The 20,630-nt window shown below is 36.8% G+C and overlaps 1 protein-coding gene across 2 annotated transcripts in view; it reads left to right on the forward strand.

Annotated features, from left to right (window-relative positions):
• Positions 1-20,630, forward strand: part of LOC131046429 (phosphoglucan phosphatase DSP4, amyloplastic) — a 213,573-nt gene that overhangs the window by 173,814 nt on the left and 19,129 nt on the right. For both annotated transcript variants that reach the window (XM_057980163.2, XM_057980162.2), the window contains one exon: positions 8,195-8,290. In XM_057980163.2, coding sequence (XP_057836146.2) covers positions 8,195-8,290 — 96 coding nt within the window. The remainder of the gene's footprint in view (positions 1-8,194; positions 8,291-20,630) is intronic.

Below are 20,630 nucleotides of genomic sequence, written 5' to 3' on the forward strand. Positions count from 1 at the left end.
GTCTATGAAGTGCATAAAAACACATCAACACAATCCTAGCGTAGGCATTAGCAGAAAAGCAAGGATTAGGCTATGAGTATGCTAACTTCTCATGTATTATGAATATATATGAAATTAATTATGACTGTCATACATATTGCAGTCTATATTAATGTTACTATAAAATTCTGCATAAGAACATTATCAGGCGTCATATATTAAGCATACATATTAAGCACATCCCCATGCCTACCACCAAGAACAAGGATGTTACTGCCTGTAACTTGATAAGAGTTCTAATCTGATCTGATCGATGGTGATGTCACTGGAGGCTTTTGATTCCTTTATATCTCACAATGTGAGGAAGAGGTCACACCTCTTCATCATGTATGCCCTTTGGCAAGAGACACACCCTTTCACCATGAGCACCCTTTGAAAGAGTGCAACTCTTCATTATTTCTGCCCTTTGAAAGGGACACAACCTTTCACAATCGGATCTGCACTTTTGATTCCCAATTATCCCCCCTTCAAATGAGTCCTCTTCTCCCTTTTATACCTCATATTCGGGGGAGTCACAACTAATCTTTCCATGCCTTTTGACCATTCATTAACATTAATCAAATTTTAATTATATTTAAATATATTCTTTTATATTTTAATTTAATTATAATTTTATTCTTTTGCATTTTAAATTTTATTATTATTATTTATTATTAAATTATATTTCAAAGTGGGGACATTACATACGGATGTCTTCAAAGGGTGACAAAGATGTTCATCAACATATTAGGGATAATCGAGGGCATATTTTGAGATTGGGTAAACTCTCTTGCACTTTGGGCTTAGCTTAAACTTGTGTGGGTGTTGCTAGAGGTATCCTAAATAGTACATCAATTAAGATGCAACTTGAATGTAACAAATAGCAGCCATACTTAACTGTACACCTAATCCCCATTTGTCACTAGATCAAGTGTAACTAGATGCAAAAGACCTCTATATAGCTGATCACACACCTTGCACATGCACTCATAAATAGCAACAATTTTAACCCCTAAGATGGTTTCTTTTATAAGTGTTTACATCAGAGTTCCATGACTCGCGGCGAGTCACGCGAGTCAGTGGGCTGGGTGACCTTGACCCGGGCTCGGACGGGTCAGGGGGCGTGACTCGCCGAGTCAGCGAGTCACTCCCTGACTCACCGAGTCCGAGTGTCTTGACCCAGCCGGCGTCACTTAAGAAATTACATTATGCTGGTTGATAGAAGAAGTTGTAGCAGAAAACAGTACATATATTCTCTTTTAAACTGCAGAAGGGTTAAACCCTATACAACAATCAAGAAATTTCTCTATTCTTGCTCCAGAATGTGCACATTCTAGAGAAATCAGGGTATATGAGAGAATTTTTCAGAATTGCCTTTATATATATTTTAAAAAAATTTACCCAATACAAAAACAAATCGCATATAACAGAAACATTTCTGTATTTCCTCCGTTTCTCTCAATCCACCATATTTTAGAAACTTTAAAAGCAGTGAATGGAGAAAAGAACAAATTCATAGGGTTTTAGCCAGATAACATGACGTGAAATAGAAGAATAAACCAGCTAATGTTTCCCGTCTAACGTCCTTCACAGCAATTCCTCTTTTCCTTCCACGTTCCAGAGAAACCTAACCCTTAACTTGCAGAGAAGAAAAACCTTTCCAGCGACTAGAAGGAATGAAAAAAAGTAAGTCGTTCTTATTCAAAAATCTGCTTATATATTCCCATCATTGATGAGGACCTTGAGTGGGTTGACCAGGCAGACAAAGAGGCTGAGGCTGTGGCTATGGCAAAGGAGGAGGATAGAGCACGATCAGACACAACACCTATGGCTACTCAGACTGGCACATCACAGGCAGAGACTATGGGCATCCAGGACCTACCTTAGACGCCTTTCTAGGAGGCAGATAGACGAGGCTGAGCCAGAGCCTGAGCCATAGACTTGTTTTTGTTTACACTTTACAGTTACATATATGTTTGGGAACATTTGAAATCATGGATTTTATATACATTGGACAACGTTTATAACTCTATATATCTATGTTTTCTAATTCCTTCAGCTACAATTTACATTTCTACGCATGTGATGGATGTATGTTTATATATGTGATCAAATTAACTTCTATTTGATGATGTTATAGTGTCTTTAAGCTTAATTCAATAATGGGTGTATGAAACAAGTTTTAAATCTTTAAAAATCTCTAAATTTCAAGGGTTTTCTTATTTTGCCGAGTCGTTGCCGAGTCATTGCCGAGTCAGCCTTGCCGAGTCAGAGTCGAGTCCGAGTCTGGGAACTTTGTTTACATAGTGGCAAGGTGCAATATGCATGTTCAGGTTTTCGGATGTTTAAACAATTTTGGCTCACTTAAAATGCCTCAGTTTGCATTATTGAACCATAAACAACATGTAATTCCTAATCTAAACCTACAACTAACTAGAATAGAAATGTAGTCAAACGAGGAGTGTTTGATCTTGAACCAACAAGGATTAATGCCACGTTTGAGAGGATGTTCCCAAAGGTCTCCTTAATAGATATTTTAATCAATTAAAATATAACAATGAATAGAAAAAATGATAGACATCCAATTGTATGCTTGACCACAATTTTTGTCACTAGATCAAGTGTAACTGGTTGCAAAAGACCTCAATATAGCCGATCACACACCTTGCACACGCGCCTATATACAATAAGAGTGTTTTAATCCCTTAATATGGGTTTCTTTATCATTGCTTACATATTGACAAGGTGTAAACAAACTATTTAGACCATACAAGACTTAAACTCACATCAGACTTAGCAAGCTGATTTTTGTCTTGGTCTCAAACTTTGTGCTCATACTTGATGTAGACTTGAAATTTTCAATAAACCATGAAATATTGAGATGTTTAAGGATTTAAAACTTGTTTGATGCACCCTTTAATAATTAAACTTTAAAGACACAATAAACTAATCAAATCGAAGTTACTTTGATGACATACACTAGTATACATTAATCATACAAGTATAAAAGCAGATTTTATTTTTTAGTTAAAAGAACAAAATTGTTAGAGATGCTAATTATAAATATTGTTAGATGCGTAGAAATATCATGAATTATAAAATCCACGTCATCAAAACAAATATCAACTTAAAATATAATTCTATGGCTCAAATGAGCTTGCATCACTTGTCTAAACATCATGACAAGTCTTATGTTGGCATCTAATGTAGGTCTTGGATGATAACACAGTTGTTGATGTGTTTTTTATGGCACCTCGAACACAAAATAAAATACCAAGTATTCCATCCTCTCTTGAACAAAGAAATCTCATGCTAAATTGTGTGATCAAAGAAGGCAACTCAAAGGTTTACAATGCGAACAATTGACTTTAAATTGTGGATAGACTCGGTGTATATGATGTGATAATGCTGGTAATCACAAAGGAACTTACGCTTAGCTGGACCGTGTAATCTAAACTAGCTTTGGAAAATAAAAGACAAAAAGGATGAAGGGTTAAGAAATCTAATCTAACACCTAACAATGTAAGAAATGATTGCTGACTTGATGAAACCAAACCAAGCTTTGCTTTGCCATGAGGAAACAAATACACAAAGATGGTGCAATCTCCTAAGGATAAGAGAATGATTTTCATATCACTTATGCACATCAACACCATGAACAACAAATATAAAGCAATAGAAGTTAAGCTTTGAATTGAGTTTAGTCTAGCCACAAACTGTAACTTGCAATCAACAAATTCCAAATGGTATGAACATTAGGCTTCACCAGGAATCAACAATAAGATCTTCCATTCAACTAATTCAAAAATCTAAACTTGAGAAGTAGAAACCATGCAATACGTTGAGATAACACACAAGAATCCACCATAACTTCAATGAAATCATATGTTCTTTCAACATTGGTTTGGCAACAATTTCTTCTCCTCCTACTCTACAACTAACTATCTATTTCATTATTCCCACAAATGAGAAGGTAATTGTTTATCGCTATATTTGATAAATCAAATACAGGGAATAATGATATACATGACAACGCATACCAGACACAGTAGTAAAATATATCTTTATTTGCACATGAAATTATTACAGAGAAGAAGACCAAATATGGTTGGCCAAGGATTACAATAGATCTGACTGTGTCATACTACCTTCCTTGGCGGTACACAACATATTTTAAGGACCTGACGGTTGCCGAGAGGAACACAACCGTCAACCAACTAACACATTAACTACCTGAGAGTGACATTCCACTCAATACAAACAATTAACGCATTGGCAAATAACAAATGTTATCAAACATAACATTAGGCATTTTATGCCAATTACATCATCCCTCCCAAAAGAAAAAGTTGTCTTCCAGACGACAAGTAAACATCAAGTAATATTCGGAAAGACTAATGACAGAGAATGACTTGGACTGGACGACCCCAACTTGTAGTGTACCAACCAAATTAAATGGGGGTTTGGGGGCAATGTCCCCAACGAGGGTTTGGGGGTAGCACATGATTTTTTCTGATTTTTAAAGACACCAAAAGCAATACTGATGAAGCCAAAGAGTAGAGATTTCATGTCAAAATTATGATCAAATAGTACTCTCCATTGAAATTCTATCTTGTACAAACTTCCTGCATTGCTTCTGTATAGCTTGTCTATGCGCCCCTCTCTATGGCTTGCACTTCCCTTGTACAACTACCAACAATGATTTCTCACCGTGTACGGCCTTGGTTGTTTTTCCACGTATAGACCAAAAGAATTCTTGTGCCATATAGTGTACGGACTTAACTCCTCGCACTCCCCTCGTCCGTATGGACTTTCTTGCAACAGGAACGACCTCGTACAGATGTCTGTGCTCCCAACCCCATACGGATATCTCTTAACTCAGTACGATTGTCTTCCTCTCTGTTGTTGTATGGGCCCAAGATCATATGGATGGCTAGTGTTTTTCTCCCATGCAGACTCCTATGCATGTATGGTAACTTCGTGCAGACTCCTTTCCCTCGTATAGCCACTTCTTTATGCATATAGAATCCCTTCCACCATACGAACACTTCCTCTCTACTCCTTGTCTCTGTACGATTTTACATTTACCCTTATTCTTCGTCGTGCAATCGTCACTCCCCATATGGGAGGTTGCCTATCGTACGGATTGGTCTTGTTGATGTGCTCGTTTCCTTCTGCATGTGGGTTATGTACCGTGTACGAACAAACCTTGTCTTCATATGAATTCTGTACGATGTATAGATAGTTTCTTCTTCCTCCTATGTACAAATTCTCCTCCTTGTACGCCTTTAGCCCATACGGCCTCTTTTTTACTGGCCTGCTTTGTACAACATACTTCTTTCGTTCGTACAATATGCTCCTTTGTCCTCCGTACAACCTATTTAGTTTAATTCTCGTAACATATGGTTTCAACCCGTACGACCCACCCTCATTTCTATATAGCGTGTACGATAGTTTCTTCGTGTGACTTGTGTATGGTCTTTTTCTCTGTTCCCTGCCTACGTCAATATGCTTCTTTGCACTTCTACTTTTGGTAAAGAGAGATGACTTTGGATCAATTTACGAGGGCCTCCATCCTTCAGGGTTTTTTTCCTTCCAAGGTGTTTGTCTGAGATTGACCTCGTACAGTATCTTGCTTTTTGTTCTCCACATCCTTTCCATATGGCCTTCTGGGAACTACCCCCATGTACGGTATTTGCTTCTTGTCGTATGGACTTCTTCAATCACCGTTCCTCATATGGATTTTCTCTCTTTTGAAACCATATGTGAGTCTCCAATCACCATACGGACTCTTCGTACAAGTTTGTTCCCTTCAAACACCGTACGAAACTCTTCAATTGCCATACGGACCTCTTGGACAAATTTGTTTCTTCCTACCACTGTTCGGGCTTCTTCAAATGCCATGAGAAATTTTCTTACGGTTCAATCTATATGGACTTCTCTTCTCATACGACGTACGGATGAAGATTATTTGCATTAGTTTCCAATTGCATGTGTTTCCATACGGCTCTTGTTCTTGCATTTGATATGCTCGTACAACCTTGCTCCTTTCACGACCAAACCCCTTTCTATGTTCTGTACAGTGTACGAAAATAGCTTTATGGCCAATCTTCATACTCTCCGTACTGTGTACAGACTTCCCGCATAGTGTTCTTGTCTTTGCTCATACGGTTTCTTCTGTAACCTATACTTATCTTTTTTTGTTGCCCTCCAAAATTTTTTCCCTCCTTGCTTCGTACATTGGCAGATAACAAATATTATCAAACATAACAATAGGCATTTAATGCCGACTACAAGAATGTCTTATATAGACATCCCAAATACATTTCAAAGGTCGGGATTGATTTGCAATCAATTGCTGAGATTACATGATGAAACCCTAATTAGGGTTGGTTACAACTAACTTGATTTCGACCAATGATAAAATTACATTGTTTAGGACACATGTCCTTTAAATGTGGACCAATGAGAAAATAGGTTAGGTATGTTGAAAATTGAAAATATTTGATGTAGTGCCACATGTCACTTGTGCAGTTGTTCACCTCGTAAGATGAGTCGGGTTCATTGAACTTGGATGCCTTGATGTGGCATCTCTTGATTGATTGATGATGAATAGATGCCACCTCATCATGCTCATCTTGTAGATCATCACAAAGAATTCTTTCATCTTGAGCAATATCTCTTGATATTCCACATTATCCAATCCTTGATGTGATGGAACATGTTCCAAAATTGGATCATCTTCTAGCTTTGATTAACTCTTCAGAAACTATCCGGCTTGATCCTCTTACATAATTTCATATCCTAACTTGGGAACTTTGTTTTTATGTTGCATTTCACTTTGATCCTCGCATTGATTCTTGCTTTATACTTGAATTCCTTGCCTTGATGTAGGGGTATCTCCATGTTGCAAGTGTTCCTTTCACATGGCCTATCTTGATGTAAAGCCCTTCACTGTAAAGGAATCCATATTGATCTTTCCTTGCCTTGATGAGTTATCCTTGAGTTACTATCGATTTGGATCTTGGAAATTGCTCTATAAAATTGCCAAGGAGATGGCAACATTTTCTTCATTGTTAATTAAACGAAAAAATTGAAGTTATTTGAGAGAGAGCCTTTTTTATTTGTCCTTTTGAATACAACGAACAATATGTGAGAAAGTCCTCTCTACAAATTCACAGAAGAATCTCCTTGATTTAATTTACTCTTAAAATCAATAAACAAGTTTACTACTTATGCATGTTGTACAAGTTTACAATTTGGGGTTTTGCATGACAATTAAATGTTGGAAAATAAAGTAAACCTATCATTTTGATCTTGGAGGTTATAGCACGAGACCTGAAAAGTTCCTTATTCCACCACAAAGATTTTTTTGTTAGGCAGCTGAACAATAACATGAACTGAAAATAAATTCTTTCCATTGGTTACAACATATACTAATGGATTAACATTAACAATAAGATTGATTAAACATAAGAAACACTTTACTAACAATATGAAATAATAATTTATAAACAATTCTTGATGGTAATTGAAACTTTTAAGTCAAGATCGTCTGGTTGGTTTGCATTTTGCAATGGTATCAAATCATATTCATCAATAAGAAATGTGTATAATATACCATGGCCATTTATCTATCGGCTATAATTTTCCCAGGTCTCTGTATTACTATATTTCATATGGTAAGGGCATTAGATCTTTGTGCATCTTCTTTGCATCATAGGTTTTGGTCAATACGTTTCCCATGATATTGTTGAAAGGGGAACCTAAACTTAGCTGTTTTTATCATTGAAATTGAAAATTAAGGGCCTTGAATTTTCCAATAATTGATGTACTTAACTCAGGTGATTTATGCTTGGGCATAAATGACTACGAGGAATTCTCTTGTTCGCTCTTTGAAATATTAGATTAGATAACCTTCATGATCATATTTTATCATTGTAATGAATTGAGCTTCGTTGAATTAATGTATGTCGCACTCTTCACTTGCCAAATTTGTTCACATATGAATGGCTAATGTGTGGTAGAATTTTCTTACATTTGATCCATTTTTTAATTTATAGAATGCCATCTCTAATTTTAATCTTATGTAGAGTCATGCATTTGTTAAAATGTTTAAACTTTGGGAAGGTGTCTTCTAATTTTATTTTGATTGCAAATTTATGTCAATTCACAGCTTACGAATGCAAGTAAGCAGCTTGTAACTCTGAAGTGGAAGAAAGGAAATTGCTCATTTGTGGAAGTTGCTGGACTTGATATTGGATGGGGCCAGGTGAGATTTAGATTTCTGTTTGGAAGCAACCACACAGTCAAATATTTCTCGTTTGTTTTCAAATCAAACTGTTTGTCAATTCAACAATTCAGGCATTCCATAACCATTTGGGTCATTTTTACATATGTCTAAGCAATCTTTGTTCTATCCCTCTATTCCATCTCTTCCACCAATGCTGAAGAGTTTGTAATTAATCTAGATAGTGGGATCTGCTTTGGAGTTTCCAATGTGGAATCAAATTTGTTTGTCTGAATGTTCTTATTTGAATGAAAGACATGCAGAATTAAAATGTGAGGAAACCAATTTATCAGACCCAGTGCTTAGCAGTTGGTGTTGACCTTAGTAGTAGCCTCTAGAAGGTTTGTGTTAATCAATTCTTTCCATGGAAGATAAGTTAACAAGCATGCCAATTAGCAGTTTGCCTAGTACATGTGTTGCATTGAACTAAATGTGCAGTTTCCAAAATCTAATTTTATTTACCATCCTGCTCTCTAATGTGTATTTTTCAGTGATATGGTTTCAAGATATGGATGGAGGGATATACATATACAAAGCTGCTTACAAGACTAATTATTGTTGATTACTGCACTACTGTATAAGTATGTTTTTGAGGTGTGTGACTGAGAAGCACCTATTAGAAAGCGAGATAACAAGTGAGAACTGATTGTGTAAAAAATGCAAGCGATGCAATGCAATTGTAGGAAGACCTAGAGGTACGCAATAAACTGCTTAGCCTTCCTCAAATGACTAGCAAAAATGTTCTAGAGGAGCGCCCACTTCTATGGTCAGAATCACTAAGTTACTTGTCACTCTATATTTCATGGTAGCTCATAGTGATTCTACCCTTTCCTTGTATCACTAAAGGCACACAACATTTGCCCATGGTGTGTCTATGACCTTCACTTACCTTATTGTAAGAACATCACAAACTCCACCTCAGTCCATCATGGTGCCTAGTACTAAAATTAGGCACTGGAAATTTTTTCTTTCCCTCGTTTTGGATATCTATTAGTTACGCAAAAGGCCCCTTTGTAAATCTTTAACACTTACCAAACCTATGCAATGACTAATTATGTACATGCATTTACACTAACTATGCCTCAGACAAATGAAATGCTGCAAGAAGCATTCTTGTTAGAGACACATTAGAGATAACTACTAGCTAGAGGATATTTCCTTGCATCAATAGCAAAGAACATTACTACCTATGACATTTAAAATATTTTTCACTTCTCAGTTCCTTTATTGAGATAACAGCTAGCCTAGGGCCACCGAGACCAGTCATCTACACATCTATGGAAATGTGGAAATTTGCAAATAATCATTAAACTATAAATAGATTGAATTCTTTTAAAGTCATGCTAGACGAGAGGAATGTAAGAATATTTTGAATAGCACAATTAAAGTAATTCTGCAATGAGGAAGGACTACACATTCATTTACAGATCTCAACTCCTAAAGTAAAAAAAACTACAGAAAATAAATTGAAGGAAAAGGGTTGGAACAATCTGAATCCACTAGGGATGTACCAATGGATTACCCCTTCCTGAACCCCAACTTGGCAATTAGTAAGTCCAAGGTAAGGCGGGTTGGGCACTGGGCTGGGTCGCGGGGATACCACTGGCGCAACAAAAAAAAACAAAACACTGTTATCCTAATGGTCATTTCTAAACCTCTTCTAGTTTCTGGCTGTATTGAATCTGCCTCTGAAACAAAACTACTCAAACACGCTAGGAAATGCTGTGCATCTGGGGGAATCTTCCACATAATCGACAAAATACTTTTGAGAGAGCTTTCTCAACACGAGCTTTAAGTCAGTTCCTACAACTTTCCAAAGAACTCTTCATATACGCTTTTGTCTTTTTGGTCTAGGGTGTACAATAACCATTCAATTTTCTTATCTTTTCAATTGTTCTCTTTGACCATGTAAAATCCTTCTGTTAATGCATTAGTAGCCTCTGCAAGATAAGACTCTCCTAACTCAGTAATCTCCTATATTCTGTTTACTCATTTCATGCTTTATGTTTATCAGACTATAACATTGGTCACAATTATGATATTGATATTGGATTAGATTGACGACATGCTTAACTATGTTAAGCGTCAATCTATAATGCTATCGGGCTATTAACCCGATAGCATATTAATGTCAATTCATATCGGCATTAATATGCTATCGGGGTATTAACCCGATAGCATATAATGCTAACAACTATTGTTATTGTTTATGTTAATCCATATGCTTTGATACCGATTCATAATTGGGTATGTTTTATATCTGTAACAATTAACAAAAGACATATGATATCGATCGGATATGTTTAAGCACTATTATCATTATCATAACGATTGGATATGATTAAGCACTATTATCATCAGCGATGATACCGATTCATTATCGGGCATGTTATAAACGCTGTTATCATTAAAGATACCAATGCATTATCGGGTATGATTGAAGCACCGATTAGTTATGGATTAGTTGTTGTTAGTAGGGGTCACGACCAAGTGACATCTTGGTCGGACATGTCTAAAAGACATGTCCGATCAAGGTGCCACTTGATTGTGGCCACCCTACTATTTATACATCATTCCAATCAAAGGAGATGACATTGAAATCGATACATGTTCATTCTCCTTACCTGCAGTAAAAGAAAGATAACAATATTAGTGTCATTGACATAATATCAAATTTAAAATACACCATCCTGCATATAACTTGTCCATTAAATTGGAAATTACAATACGTTTACATGGTATCAGAGCCAAGTTGATCGAACTTGAGGCTATTTAATTTCGTGAAACAAATTTAAAGAACAAGGTTATATACTACATCACATTTCTTCAAATGGCCAGTGCTATCAGATTCGAAGACAGACTTAGAGGTGGCGATGATTTTTCAGCCTGGAAATTCAAAATTCAAATGATCTTAAAGGAGAACAAAGTGGATTCGTTTGTTCAAACTAAAAATGATCAACCCGAAATGAACTTTACAAAACAACATGGATTGAGGGAAATGAAAAGGCAATAAAAATAATAGTTGATGGGGTGAGAAACAACATAATGCCCATCATAAGAAAACATCAGACAGCCTATAAAATGTTCAAAGCTCTTGAAAGCACATTTGAGATATCAAATGCAAGTCGAACTCTAGCACTAAAACGAGAAATAAATCATATCACCATGAACAAAGGGGAGACAATCAACGCCTACTTTATGCGGATATCAGTTCTAAAAGATGAACTTGCAACTCTGGACTACGAGATCCAAAGCAAAGAGCTAACACTCATTGCTTTAGATGGGTTGCCTAGTGGATGGAGCACATTCGTCCAAGGCATCAGTGCAAGGTCCAAATATCCCAAATTTGAAAGATTAAGGGATGACTGTCTCCAAGAGGAATCAAGATTGAACAAAATAGGAATGAAACACAAGAATATAGATGAAGACCTGCAGGTTCTAAACACCAACTCCACCAAGCAAAACAAGAAAAGGCAGTTTAGAAAGAGAAAAGGTCGTCAAGGCAAGAACACTTCAAAGAAGGACTTATCTTACATTCAATGTTACAGATGTGATCAGTTCGGACACTTCGTTGCAAAATGCCCAGAAAGAACCAAGAAACATGCTACATTTGTCAAAGCAGGGAAGACTAAAGGGAAAGATGACTCCGGGAAATACGTATTCTACTCAGCACTCACAAGTCAAGCTTCTAACAAAATCAACTCATGGGTGATTGACAGTGGTTCATCCTGGCACATCATTGGGTTTAGAGAAGTACTTGATTCCATGATAGAGGAGAGTGATGAGGACGTAACCATCGGAGATGACTCCACATATCCAGTCAGAGGAGTAGGAACCCGCACCATCAAATTGAAGACAGAAATAACCTTACAGCTTGAAGGAGTACTATATGTCCCCGACATCAAAAGAAACCTAGTTTCTATATCAACACTGGAAGATAAAGGATATAGAGTGACGTTCATGGACAACAAAGTATTGGCCTGGCCAAGGAACTCCTCCATCAAGAAGGCAAAGACCATTGGACAGAGACAGGGCTATTTGTATGAGCTGTGCACGGAAACCAATCTAGCTCTAATCCATGAAGCCACTAATGCAAATGAAGTTTGGCATAGAAGATTAGGCCATTTGAATTTTAGGGCTTTATCTTCAATGGGAAACCTTGTCGCAGGTCTACCCAAATTAAGGCAAGATCATTTAGGGGCATGCAAAGGATGTGCCCTAGGTAAGAATACCAAAGGTGCATTCCAAAATAGTACTAGGAAAACTAGCAAAATTCTAGAATTAGTTCATTCTGATGTATGTGGACCTATGTCTGTATCCTCTCTAGGGGGATTCTTGTATTATGTAATATTTGTTGATGACTACTCTAGGAAGACTTGGATCTACTTTCTGAAAAGTAAAGAATCAGAAGAGATCCTCTCTAGGTTTAAACAATTTAAATCACTAACTGAAAACCACTCAGGAAACAAAGTTAAAACCCTAAGAACCGACAATGGGGGAGAATACACATCAGATTCATTTAAAGAATTTTGTAGAGAAAATGGGATTAAGAGGGAGCTTACTATACCTTATAACCCCCAACAAAATGGGGTAGCGGAAAGGAAAAATAGGACTATAGTTGAAGCTGCCAAAGCCATGATACTAGATCAAAACCTTAACACTAATCTTTGGGCCGAGGCTTCCAACACCGCTGTGTATATACAGAACAGGTGCCCTCACTCCCATCTTGAGGACAAAACTCCTGAGGAAGTATTCACTAAGATTAAGCCTGATATTAGTCACCTTAGGATATTTGGATGTCCTGTCTATATCCATATACTTAAAGAAAAGAGACTAAAACTAGAACCTTCTGGAAAAAGAGGATTGCTTGTAGGATATAGTGAAACCTCCAAAGCCTACAGAATCTATGTATCTGGTCAAAAAAATATTGAACTAAGTAGGTATGTAATATTTGAAGAAGACCTGGCTTTCAAAAGAGCTTAGAACTTCATAGAACTTGAAACCTAAGTACCTACCTCTAACTTAGATGAAAATCCTGCCCTTGAGTTTCAGAGGGAGAATCTAGATGAAGCTGAAAATGAAAATGAAAACACACCTAGAAATCTCAAGAAAAGACCACTATGGGCCACCAAAACTGTAGAAGAAGCTCAGAGGTTTGCTGCTCCTTCTGGAACCTTTAGAGAAAGCAAAAGACCTAATAAATTTACTAGCTATGTTGCTCTTATGAATGACCTATCTAAAAACGAACCTGACAATGTAATAGATGCCCTTAAATATCAAGTATGGAAGGATGCTATGTTTGAAGAGTATCAATCCATAATGAAAAATGATGTATGGGAAATTGTCCCTAGGCCAACTGAGAAGTCTGTTGTTTCTTCTAAATGGCTCTTCAAGATCAAACATGCAGTAGATGGCAGCATTGAAAAATATAAGGCAAGATTTGTAGCCAGAGGTTTTTCTCAAAAGGAAGGGATAGACTATGAAGAAACATTTGCTCCTGTAGCCAGATATACCTCAGTAAGAGTTGTACTAGCCATTGCAGCAACAAAGGGATGGAAGGTACATCAAATGGATGTAAAGACAACTTTTCTTAATGGAGAGATATCTGAAGAAGTATACCTAGAGCAACCTGAAGGGTTTGAGATCCATCATGCAGAATCTCATGTGTGCAGACTCAAGAAAGCTCTATATGGGCTCAAACAGTCTCCTAGGGCCTGGTATGAAAGAATTGACACATATCTATCAACATTAGGCTTCTCTAAAAATGAAGCAGATCCTAATCTCTACTACAAACAGAATAAAGGTGATATGCTAATAATGAATTTATATGTTGATGATTTATTAATCACAGGAGAGGATCATCTTATAGATCAATGCAAGAAAGAGCTATCCAAAGAATTTGATATGAAGGACTTGGGATTCTTTCATTATTTCCTAGGGTTGGAAGTGTGGCAGAATCCTGACAATATTGTTCTAAACCAAGGCAAGTATACATTAGATATCCCGAAGAGATTTGGAATGCTCAACTGTAGACCTATGACCGGTCCAATGGAAACCAATCTTCATAAACTTAAAGGAACAACAGCAGAATCACCTTCTACTGACCCCACTCTATACAGGCAAATGATTGGGTCTCTTATGTATCTAGTAAATACAAGACCAGATATCTGCTATGTAGTAAATGCCTTGAGTCAGTTTATGTGTGAGCCAAAAGAGATACACCTGGTAGCAGTAAAACACATTATGAGATATTTACAAGGCACCTTAAACCTTGGTCTCAAGTATAAGAAAATTGATCTTAATCTACATGGATTCTCAGATTCAGATTGGGCTGGAAGTGTGACTGATCGGAAAAGCACTTCTGGGTGCTGCTTCAGTTTGGGATTAGCCATGATATCCTGGATCAACAGAAAGCAGTCTTCTGTAGCGCAAAGTTCCACCGAGGCTGAATACATTGCAGCCTCCATGGCTGCCCAAGAAGCAGTGTGGCTTAGAAAGTTGCTTGTGGGATTGTTTGGCAATCCGATGAAACCTACTATCATCCATTGCGACAATCAAAGTTGCATAAAACTTTCAGTGAATCCAGTGTTCCATGATAGATCCAAACATATTGAGATCCCATACCATTATGTACGAGACATGGTAGACAAAAATGTGATCAAATTAGAATATGTTTGTAGAGGAGATTAGACTGCAGATATTCTGACCAAACCACTTTCCAGAGTGAAGGTTGATCACTTCAGAAAGGGTTTAGGTATGATAGAAAGGTAATCTGCTTTGTAAATAAGATGTTGAAAATGTAAACTTCTTTTGTCATGTTGAGACATTCTGGGTTTTACCCCCTATGCTCATATCTAAGAGGTGACGATCTCTCAGATTATGAACACTTGTATGCAGACATCATAAGAAGGTGACGATCTTATGATTCTCAAACTAGTTATCATGTTGGATCTCTGGTATGTCATGGATGTGCCATGATGTTGTTGTGATAAAACATTTGAATGAAATGTTTGTGCACATATCACAACCTGGATAAGATGAGAATTTAACCATCCTCATATGTTTATCCTCAGTATTGCATGTTTAGGCGATACTGATATCACGTGTTTAGGTGATATCTTGTCATAATAAAATGATGAATCTATTATATCACATAGATTGTTGGTCCCTATGTCACATACTTAGGGTAATGTTTTATGTTTGTATCCTATGTTCTGATGGTACTTCATATTATATGTATAGATGATATATATTCTTGGAGACTGACATTTTGAAAAAGAAATGTGATGTAGGTTACCTTATCTTCCAAAAGCTAAGAGGGAGTGTTAATGCATTAGTAGCCTCTGCAAGATAAGACTCTCCTAACTCAGTAATCTCCTATATTCTGTTTACTCATTTCATGCTTTATGTTTATCAGACTATAACATTGGTCACAATTATGATATTGATATTGGATTAGATTGACGACATGCTTAGCTATGTTAAGCGTCAATCTATAATGCTATCGAGCTATTAACCCGATAGCATATAATGCTAACAACTATTGTTATTGTTTATGTTAATCCATATGCTTTGATACCGAATCATAATCGGGTATGTTTTATATTTGTAACAATTAACAAAAGACATATGATATCGATCGGATATGTTTAAGCACTATTATCATTAACATAACGATCGGATATGATTAAGCACTATTATCATCAGCGATGATACCGATTCATTATCGGGCATGTTATAAACGCTGTTATCATTAAAGATACCGATGCATTATCGGGTATGATTGAAGCACCAATTAGTTATGGATTGGTTGTTGTTAGTAGGGGTCACGACCAAGTGACATCTTGGTCGGACATGTCCAAAAGACATGTCCGATCAAGGTGCCACTTGATTGTGGCCACCCTACTATTTATACATCATTCCAATCAAAGGAGATGACATTGAAATCGATACATGTTCATTCTCCTTACCTGCAGTAAAAGAAAGATAACAATATTAGTGTCATTGACATAATATCAAATTTAAAATACACCATCCTGCATATAACTTGTCCATTAAATTGGAAATTACAATACATTTACACCTTCAAGTGGGATTGCCTTCTGTTTTGATTAATTGGGCACTTTAACTTAATATGTTCTTGTCTTCCCTCTTGTTTCTCTACTCTTTCAATGCAAGCGAGAGGTAAATTAATGTTGTAGCATGAAGAATTCCATGGGTGGTATGTAATATCCCACTAATTTTTTTTTGATTTTCAGGCCAATAACAATTCATCCACAACAAATAACTCGTTAAGGTTAGAGGAATAAGCAAAACAACTGAAAGGAAACCCTTCCACCTTTTGTTCACCGAGAGCCCAGAGTGGGAGGATGAGAGCATACGGTGTTCCGGGGATCGTCAGCATCAATAAACAAACTGAAAATTACAATGCATGGGCGGCAAGCCAGCCCCTTCTGCTTATCCAGCAGGATAGAAATTGAACATCTTGGCGGTAAACCGACCAAGGGAAAATTACAAGAAATTGAAGTTCAATCACTCTACCGCGTATTTCAGCGGGAGGACATTACATTAACAATCACTCTACCGCATATTTCAGCGGGAGGACCAAAACATTGAACTTTATCACTCGACCACTTATTCAGCGGGAGGACATTACATTAAAACATCACTCTACCGCATATTTCAGCGGGAGGACTATTTATCAAAGAAAACTGAATTACAAAACTGAGAAGGCGGCAAGCCAGCCTCTTCCACTTATGCAATGGGAATTACAAATAAAAGCAGATAGAATGGGATGCTCAGTACTACTGAGACAATCCTTACAATATGGAGATGAGATGCGAAGATTAACTGCAGATTTCTACACAATACTGTAATTTTCTGTTACACTGCTCTGCAGGCTGAAAGTACAGTTCCAGCAGCCCATGAAAACATGAAAATACTCATAACTCACTCAATTTTTACCCGAATTGATTCAAATCAAGCCCAATCCCAACATACATCCAATACAATGACAACCAATCACAGCCACACCCCAAACAACCCTCTTTTTATTTTGCACGCATCCCAATGCAACCCAAAAACCCACGCCTAGACTAGGAATTTCGATTTTGCATAATTAAATCAATACTCAAACAAATGTGCTAAAAACTTACAAACTTGTTTGCCAGTGCTGGGAAGGAAGATAGGAATAATACCCATAACTATCAGACGCTCCAGCAGAGAGATGTGAGCAAAAATGTGTTTCAGCCACAGGCAAAACCAGCAAGTCCAGAATCGTTGCAACACCAAGATGTCTATGGCAAAGCTCTGAAAATGATAGAAGAATACAAGGCACAGTTAGGTACTGTATTTCAAGTACGAAACCGGGTAGCACTAGGGAGACGCACTCCGAAGCCTCAAGTTCTGTCGCCAATCCGGCAGCATAACATCACTGATTTTCAAGATACCAAAATGAGAGCCCAAGTCACTTATTTATAACTTTTTGCCAACCAAATTCAAATTCAAATGCACTCCAAATACGCCCAAACCAAATGCAATTCCATTTCATCCACATTTAGCATTGCATTTCATTTCATTTCCTTGCACAAGTTCGCCCTTTTTAATAAATATAAGTGTCATAAAATAAAGTGTAAAGTGGGCGCCCAACTATGACTTCCAAATAAAAAATATTACTAAGGCAATATACTTAGAAAATCGCCCATTTGCCTTGAGTTATAATTTACTTATTAACACCATGATGACCCCCTTGAAGTCATATGCAATTTTCGCCCAAATAGACTTAGGATAAAATTAATATTTTCTCCCTTCCTAAGTCGTCCATCCATAAAATAATCAATTATTAATACCTCATGCCTAAGGTATAATATATATTAAAATGCCTTCTCCTCAAATATTGATTATTGCCAAATTGAGCCGGAGACTGAAGTGCTGGAAATCACCAAAACTGAACTGAGTTGGGGCTCTGAACTGAACTGCCAAAAATAGTCATCTGAGCTGAGCTGTAGAATCCCTGCCAAGAATAGCACCAAAAAATGCTGGAAGACCAACTGCTCAAACTGACCTGCCAAAAATAGCCATCTGAACAGGCCAGCTGACATCCTGCTAAAAATAGAACTGCTAAAAATAGTACTTACTAAAAATAGCATCCTGCTAAAAATAGTAAGTGTTTCCAAAGTGATTTTAACCACATTCTAAGCAGCCGTCGCACTTACTAAAAATAGTAAGTCAGGAAAAAGTCACTCGATGCAGATGCATGTCAAACCATCTTGAAGCTCTCTGAAAACCCAGAAGGAATCCAGAATCCAAACTGTCAAACTCCCACATATATGCCCTAAAAACACAAAAGAATCCTCCTATAAAATAGGAAACCCTAATTCTCCTTTCCAAATAGCCTACGAGTCTCCGGAATAGGCCAATGGACCACTGAATGCACATCACTGAGAAGGGGACATTACATGGTATTTGTTAGCTCACCGATATAACTTAATTTCTTAAATATTTTGAAGGCCATTCCAGATCTTTGATTCATAGTTTTTGTAGCTACTCATGTTCACACTGTGTTTACTTGCTAATGTGGATAAGTAGAGGCAAGCAAAATAATACAAACAAACATGGGACCTGTGCATAGCTAAAAGATTAAGTCGATGACATTTACAGCTTTGGGAGAAACTCTATATCCTTGTACATAAATTGTATTTTAATATGAATACTTGCTTAATATGTATTATCAAACTAAAAAAGACTATTAGTAAACATACTGAAGTTAGAAATATTTACCAAGACAAATGTAGGTTAGCAATAATAAATCTTCATAACAAAAACTGTTAAACATAAAGTATGATATGACGGTGGTCCTAGTATTTCAAAAAAAAGGATCATATAGCATGCTTGTGAGAAGAATCGGATTTGAATAGCATTATATGCTAGAAAGAGATTTCACACAAGAATTTCAATATGTAGGAAAGGTAACACTTTTATAGTCAAATCATCATGGCAGGTAATAGAGTTGTAAAGGAAAAAATACACTTTCCTAAGAAGTTATCTAGGTTGATTTATAAGGCTAGCAATAAACACAAACTAAAGAGCATGGCTGGATAAATAAATGCATAATAGCAAATGCTATTTTAGGAAATAAAATGTGATTGAAAGGTTTACTTAGCTCTTGAATTGAAGATGGGATATGGATGTTGGAAACTTCCAGAAATAATTTGCCATAGTATAGAAAAATGATGCTCTTGAAGTGCGGACTGTCTCAATACCAGCGCAGACCTGGAGTCTTCCCATCCAATTCAGATCTGATCTTTGGGGCACAGTTTGATCTGGCCAGATGCAGGCTTTTGTGATCTGTTTCGCTCTTTCTTTCTATTTGTTGAAATGTAAGGACTGATGGTATGTAAAGATACCTTGGAGAAGTTACTCAAAAGACCAACTTTATGGCCTTAGGCAAGTGTTGGCAGACAATGAGCAAGTGTCCAATGGCCTAGATGCAAGTATTGATTCATCTTATTGCCCCAAATGGGCCAAATCTAGATATTCCCAGGAATACTCCTAGTAATTGCTCAAAATGTTAAAATGATCTAGGATGATGAATTAATGTTCAAATGAATGGCCTTTAAATACCAAGACATAATGAATCCTTGCACAAATTTGTACACTATTGGCCCCCAACGGCTAGAGGAAAACGGCAGGAGTAGGCAATTTGACTTTTGGGTCAGATTTGCATTGTATAAAATTGCTTACACAATTTGTGTAAATGACTTTTGTACCATACTGGCCCCCAATGGCTAGAGGAAAAGGGCAGGAGTTGGCAATTTGACTTTTCGGTGAGTTTTGCATTGTATGAATTGCTTACACACTTTGTGTAAATGACGTAGGACAACAGATGTAAAATGTCAAGGAAAAGGAAGTGATTAGGTGTGTTAAAATGTGGGCTAATAATGGGGTCAATGTGTGGGAATAGGTGTGGATAAGAATAGTTGTGGGTAAGGTTGTGGTAAGGTTGAGTGTATAGAAGTGTGTGTAGGTGGCAGTAAATGAGGATAGGCAGGGATTAGGAAAGGATTCGAACTTATAGGATAATGTGTGTCACAGGTCACCATTTAATTGTATCAAGATATTCCATCAAAATTGAAACTAAGTGGAAATTGGCATGTGTATGCTAATTTCACCATTACAAGAATTTATTGATTCCTCACTAAACCTCATTTCATAGTTGATCATTTGCCTCTTTTTGTCAATTTAGAAGAGTATCTACTCACACCAAAGATGTAATAATATATGTTACATTAATTTACTAACATAATAACATTATATGATATAT

The sequence above is a fragment of the Cryptomeria japonica genome, chromosome 1 (genome assembly GCF_030272615.1).
Source record: "Cryptomeria japonica chromosome 1, Sugi_1.0, whole genome shotgun sequence".
Lineage (NCBI taxonomy): Eukaryota > Viridiplantae > Streptophyta > Pinopsida > Cupressales > Cupressaceae > Cryptomeria > Cryptomeria japonica.